Raw genomic sequence first — 7,092 nt, forward strand, 5'->3', positions numbered from 1 at the left:
CCCAAACATTCAAATTTATTCACTCTTCTTACATGATGGAATGGTAAAATAATTTCACACCACACTTGCAGGCCCTAAGTTAGACAGTTTTGTCAGTTATAAAGTTTCAAAAGATTTACCGATTTATCTTTATACATATCATACAGAGCAGCTCACATTGACAGAAGTATGCCAGACAAAATAGATGAGATGAGTGGGACACGTAAGTGTATGAAACCGACATGATATCACATCCCGTGATGTGTTTTGCTTCCCTGTCAGAAATGTCCAAAATAACACAACAAAATAAGACATATACATGAAACTAAAGAAAGGCACCTCTGGCAAGAAAAAGTGTTGCAAAATTGTAATTATCCTTTAGTGTGTATTTACAAGTGTCAGTACTGATTAAATGCCTGTGAAATCAACATCAGCTATTAATAATATAGTACCATCTCAATATTAACAGCTGTTTTCCATCTTAGTGATTGTGAAAATGTTGTTTTCTGATGACATTTCCTCATTCTGTGATTCTTATACAAACAACATGGTCCTTAAATATATCACAAGCTATCTACATTTAATATTAAAATACAATAAAGATAGTGAGAAAGCAGCATTGACATTTGGCAAGAATCTGTGATTCCCTCAGGCAATATATGTCTTGATCTTCTGTGAAATGGCTCCACAGCAGATCGGACACTTGATGAGCGACTCTGAACACTCGTTACAAGTGACCAGATGTCCACATGGAATAAAGACCATACAGATATCTCTGTCCATACATATTTTGCACTGTTTCTCCCTCTGCAGCTTCCGTAGTTTCTCCAGTGGGTCCTCATCTGGAAGACAGAGGGGGGCAAAAACATTAAAATGTGTTTGCTCATATTTAAAAAGGGACCTTTCAGCCTAAAATCAACAATACACATTTGTCCTCTTTCTTGTGGTGCTTTTTAAATTAGTCTAGATTGTTTTCGTGAGTTGCTGTGTGTTGGTGAAATCGGCCGTCGAGATGTCTGCCTTCTCTTCAATATAATGGAACTAGGTGGCATTCGGCTTGTGGTGTTCCAAGTGCCAAAAAGGTACATCTGAGTACATCTAAAATTCAACAGCAATGCCTCTTTCCATGACCGTGTTACTCAAGATAATCCACTGACTTTGTTGTGAGTCGTTTCATGTAGGAACTACTTTCTGTCTACTGAACTACTCGCCAACTGTATCACCATGCAGATGGAAAGGTGCATCTACTCATGCACGAGAGGCTCATGACAGCGCAAGATGTAAACATTAATGGCGTCCTCATCAGCTAAATTATAGCATTAGCTAGCTCAATGGTGCTGGGTGAACTAGCAGTAGATGCACGCTTCTTTCTTTGTGGTGATATGGTTGGTGGGTATAGTTTGGTAGTAAGAAAATGGTTCCTACACAAAACTGTTCACAATAGGGTCTGTGGATTATCTTGAGTAACTGGGTCATGATTTCTGGAAAGAGACATTGCTGTTAAGTATTTTCAAATGTAGTTTTTTGGCACTTTGAGCACCACAAGCTGAGTGCCATCTAGTTCCATTATATTGGAGAGAAGGCAGACATTTCTACAGCCAATATCTCACACCAAAACAATCTAGATTGATAAATAGCACTACACGTAAGAGGAAAAAGATGTATTTTTGATTTTGTGACCTGTCCCTTTAAATCACTGCTGCTCAGGCTTTGTTTTATGTACTAAACAACTGTATGCTTATTTTATGAACCTTGTTCAGCACACAAGAGGGTACATTACCTTGTGTCTTGGCAGCATCACTGTCTGGTGTGTTGTTAAGACAATCCTCGATAAGTGCTTTCAGGGTAGAGTAGCTTGAGCCCGTCCTACTCATTTTCTCCAAGATGGTCCTTTCCACAGCACTGGGCTCTAAACCCATCTCTATGGCCTTCTGAGCCATGGCGGACTGCAGCACCTCTGAAGACAGAGAGGAAACATCAGTGTACAAAACTATTTGTTATATTGAGGCACGTTACTCTAAACAGTTACCGGTATACTGTATTTATGCATCATTTGTGAGCACAGGAGATGTTATGAGTTACTCTTAAATCCTTTAAAATTGGAGTGAAATTAAAAAACGCTGATGCTTACCATTCCCATGTCCTGAAAATCCATTCTGATGACTTGAAGCCTGGAAAAAAGACATGGTCATTGTTATTTTCAGAATACAAGTGAAACAAAAGCCAGGCAACAACATCTTTGATTACTACTTTTCCCCACATAGCCCAAGGATGTGTATCTGTCCAGAAAACAACAAACATTACAGTACTAAGTACTACTATTTAAATATCGTAAGCATGTATTCTTTTTCAATTTGTCCACCCACAAACAAATTTCCCATTTGTGCCACAGGACCGTGTGCATTTCTGCAGTTCGCTGATAGGTTGACATCTTTCAGCTGTGTCTTCAAACAGGAATAAATGCTCATATGTGTATGGAGCTATTGGTTGCTGCAACTGTTCCTCCTGTCCATTGTTTTGGAACGGCATCAGTCCTTGTTATGTGTAAAAATGTATTAAAAAGTTCAACAGAAGCCACAAACTTTTTCAAGACAAAATTCCCTCCTCTAGCAAAGGACACTGCTTGCTGAGCCACGGCAGAGGGACAGTAACACATAGATGGAATGTGGTACTAAAAAAAACTATAATTTCGGAAGGTATCTACCGAACTTGATTTGTGCAATTCGGTTTGATGAAGTCTCACTGAAGTCGTTATAATACAGAACCAGGGTTGTGGATTTTGGACTGAAAACACTTTCCAGTAATACTTTAAAAGTAAAGGCATGTGAGCTTTGTTAAAGGACAGAACTGTCACCTTTAAATGGCTGGAAAATATTTAGTTCAGTTTTAGCCATATTTTGCATTTTAATATTTCAGAAAGAAAGTCACACCACTGTAAGTGCTATAAGTAATATTTCCTTTTATTCTGACACACTGCTGTCACAGCAATGCTTTAGCTGTCCTGGGACTTTATCGTGCACATGTGCCACTGGAGAACACAAGGTTAGAAACTAGGTTAAGCTCATCGTTGGCCAGGAATCAGACGTTACAAAATCAGACAAAGTCAACAAAAGCTGATTACTCAAAGTGATGTCTGGACTTTTTGAAGTCGGCTTGTATGAGGTTCTGATCCATCAATATATTACCAACAGGAGGTGGCAGTTGGCAAGCCTCCAGCATGGAGAAGCAGGCAGGAGTAGCGCCACAGAAGGTATAGCGATATACTGCTGTGGATGGGGGCAGCATCAAAATATATTTTAGCCACCTAAAAAAAATCAATAACAGTTTAAGTGTAAGCTGATCTTGCTGTTAAACAGCCCTTCCTGATGGGGAAATGAAGCGGTTATATCCATCTAGGCTCTCTTCATAGCCACCAGAGTCCTTTGACAAAAACATTAATTTTACCTCACTGAACACAGGAGCTACTAGTCTACTGCTGCCCCGATCGGTTAGTTTGTGTTACTGTGTGACTTCGTTGTTTTAAAGGGTTAATTTGGATTCACCAAAGTCACAGAGACAGTGGTAGACTAGCGACTCCCATGTTCTGTGAGGTAAAATCACTGTTTTCGTCAATGGAGTCTGGGTACTTGAGGAGAGCATTGATGGATATAACGGCTTCAGTTTCCCATCAGAAAGGGCTGTCTGACATCAAGGTAAAGTGGTGAAAATATTAGAGATATAGCGTACACTTAAACTGATATTGTTTTTTTAGGTGGCTAAAATATGTTTTGTACATCGCTATGGCTTCCGTGACGCTACTCCTGCCTGCTTCTCCAAACAGTGAGCACACTGACCACTGTCTACTGTAGGTAATAGACTGGCCATGGATAAGTACCTCATACAGCCCCACTTAAAAAAAAAAAAATCAATACTATCCCTCTACGTGCATGTAAAAGCAAGGAATGCTTACAGCTCCATTTCGCCGTGGGTCTTGTAGCTGGATGCTGTTGATAAATTCCTGTCCTTTTTCTGCTAACAAGAAGCTGCATCTGAAAAACAAAAATAACTATACTGAAACAAAATCATATGCCACAGCAAAAACAAAATCAAAAACTGTGTATATAAGTATGGATATACTGTGCATGGTTGCTCTTACCCAGGGTAGTGTTTGGCATGTTCTTCCCAAGGGTCTTCATCAGGCTGCCAGCCTTTCAAACCTCCACCACAGCGGAAACATACGACCCTATCTCCCGTCCCTGCAAGGGCACACACAATTTAAACTGGTTTTAATAAAATGCCTGAGCAGTCAATTAATTACAGCTTCTCAATGATTATTGAGTCCCAAAATTGTGCCCCCCTTGGTCCGGCATTTGTGCTCTACCTTCACTGTAGAAGCCAGCTCTGGCAAGCCTCTCAGGGTCAATGGGGTGCTGGACACCTGCAAAGCTACCAAGCCTCTCATCAAGACTCCCCATAGAGCCACGAGTGTTTGCATGTTGTCTGCTGCCGCTCTCCTCCTCCGTACCCCCCTGGAATGGGATGTTGCCTACATCATGTCCGAGGATGAAGAAACAGTAGGGAAAATGCTTGGTGTGTTCTCCCCAGGCGGTGTCCCCTGCTTCCCAGCCACCCAGCATGCCACCACAGCAGAAACACTGCACACGGTCGCTCTCTCCTAAGTAGTAGAGGCCGGCTTGGGCCAGATCTCGGGGACTCACAGGAGCAGTAGAGGGCCAAGAAGAGAAGGTCTGAAGCCGAGCCTCCTCGCTCCTCATGTGAGGGGCCATTGGGTAGGTGGACTCATCGACCACCTCTCCTGTTCTCAAACGATATTCCATGTCTTCTGCATCTTCATTGTAGGTGGAGCCGTTAGTCAGTCTGGTGTCACAGCTTGGATTAAAATTGGTGCGGTGGGTGCAGCTGAGAAACCTGCATGATGGTGAAACCTGTAATAATGGAGTAAAGTGTGATTTAGCTATTTAGATAAAGATGAAAAAAAGTTGATCATGTTTGTTTTTCATTACTACTCTAACTACCTCCTTATGCCTCTCTACAGGTGTGTCTCCCCTGCACCAGTTTTCCACAGTCTTGCGGCAGCTGAAACAGCGGACACGATCGGCCTGGCCAGTGAAGTAGAAGCCGGCTCGGGCTAGTCTTTCTGCTGATATCTGTTGGGCCAGGTTGGAGCCACGGAATGAGTCCAGGCGACTGTTCATCAGGGAAAAATCCGCCATGTGATCTGTCTCCAAATCGCTGTCTTGTCCGGGATCACACATGATAGAACTGGGCAGGAAGCTGCTGAGCGGACAAACTTGATGTACAGAATGTCTGCAGATAAAGAGGAGCAGAAAAAATGCTGCAGGTATTAACATTTTGAAGTTACGTAAATGTCTACACAGGGTCAAATAATATCAGCGAAATCACTTCTTGCTACTCTGAGCATTCAACACAGGAAGAAGTAGCTAACAGCCTTGCATTACACTTTACCTCACAGGGTTGAAAACTACGCAAAAGTCAGACAATTCAATGGTTGAGTGGCTTTCTGTGTCTCACACCAAAGAGCAGATCAGCACTTTTAGACTCTTAGAGGGTGACTGTGCCTTTAAGAGAAGCAGCCAGACAAATCACATGGAGGTATTGAATATTCCATGTGAGGGATGGGCACCAGTGACGACGGCTCAGTGCACTGCAACACACTGTACTGCGAAGGGTGTATCCCCCTGCAGCCTGACAACACACACTAGGCTAAAAGGACAACAACACTCCTCCAGCCAAGCATAAAGTAATAATCAAACGGGGCTATTAAAACATGTAAGACATTGAACGTAAAGGATCAGCATTGCAGAGGTGTGGCGCAGGATTTTAGTGAGCAAAGGTGCACAGTGTGTGCTATGAACAAGTTCAATGATGTTGCAACACATCGTGGGAGGCAGACCACACCCCCACCTGTGCATATTTTCCCAGAGGGTGAAACTTGAGGGTTTTTTGGCACTGTGCTGCACTTCCTTGGAGGGTGCATGTGTGGCACTCATAACTGTGTGCTGTACTGAAGGTGTATCATACGCAGATTCAAGCCCAGAATAGGTGACACATATCTTTAAAAAAACAACTTCATTAAACTCATATATCTCAACACTTTAATCCCACGTAAGAAAGCAATGTCACAACTGAATGATTCAGCTAAATTTACCATGTAACCACAGTGGATCAGTTACATTATTGATTAAGCAACTATTGCTCTACTGCTACCTTTGGCATAGTATATACTTGCTTTATGGAAGGGAGCAGCTCCTGATCTTTGAACTACATTACCCGTCGACAATCTTTAGAAAACAATCACCAGATAAACAGCAAACTCAAATTATAACTTTGTGTTTCATGTGCAAACACAGAAGGCAACATCTGGGGTATTTCTGAGTATCTGAGCTCGGTCAAAACTGTTTCGCACAAAGTTGGAAAATCATGGCGTCAGAGGTGTTTACCCATGTGATAGCAAGTCATAACATCGCTATAAACACGTAGCGTTGCTATCTTCATTTAAATAGGTGGTTGGACTGTAACGACTGGCCCCGCAAACTCCAGAAAAGTCTGGCAGCTTTACTTTCAACAATAGCGACACAACAGCCCCATAGTGCCTGGTATGTAAACACCGAATAAAGCAAACTGCTGCTTGCATCTGACAGCTGCCACCCAGCTAACTAGCTACACGCACTGCACTAATGTTAGCCCAGTAGTCTGACAAATAAAGCTTTAAAACGAACTTAAAGTACGTTAATCATACAGTTATACAAGCAGTCGGTTTGGACTTTGACCCGTGCCTTCGAGTTGTTTTGTTAAATTACTAAACGGGATTGCGAAGATGTAACGTTAATCTAACCTATCGCTACAAACGTTAGCTAGCTACGTTAGCTTGGCTACTGTACATAACGTTAGGTCAAAAAGTTACTTGATAAACTATCATTGCAAAACTTCAATAATTACCTTTTAATGCGGTCGGCTCTTCGGTTACTTAATTTCAGTCAGTCTGTGGTGTGAACTCCGCCTCAGGGAGATTGCAATGATTAAAGGGAACTATTTATTTGACGTGACCTCGCTTCCAGGAAGTGAAAACCACGGGGGCTGATCAATGCGCTC

At 42.1% G+C, this 7,092-nt stretch overlaps 1 protein-coding gene across 1 annotated transcript; it reads right to left on the reverse strand.

The window, feature by feature from the left end:
- Positions 1-7,092, reverse strand: xiap (X-linked inhibitor of apoptosis). The gene is made up of 8 exons (XM_050042914.1): positions 6,940-7,092; positions 4,995-5,286; positions 4,340-4,904; positions 4,115-4,214; positions 3,929-4,007; positions 2,111-2,150; positions 1,760-1,936; positions 1-821 (listed from the first exon to the last, which is right to left on the reverse strand). The coding sequence occupies exons 2-8, from the start codon at positions 5,232-5,234 to the stop codon at positions 628-630; spliced, it is 1,395 nt and encodes a 464-aa protein (XP_049898871.1). The 5' UTR covers positions 5,235-5,286; positions 6,940-7,092; the 3' UTR covers positions 1-627.

The sequence above is a fragment of the Epinephelus moara genome, chromosome 4 (assembly GCF_006386435.1).
Source record: "Epinephelus moara isolate mb chromosome 4, YSFRI_EMoa_1.0, whole genome shotgun sequence".
Taxonomy (NCBI): domain Eukaryota; kingdom Metazoa; phylum Chordata; class Actinopteri; order Perciformes; family Serranidae; genus Epinephelus; species Epinephelus moara.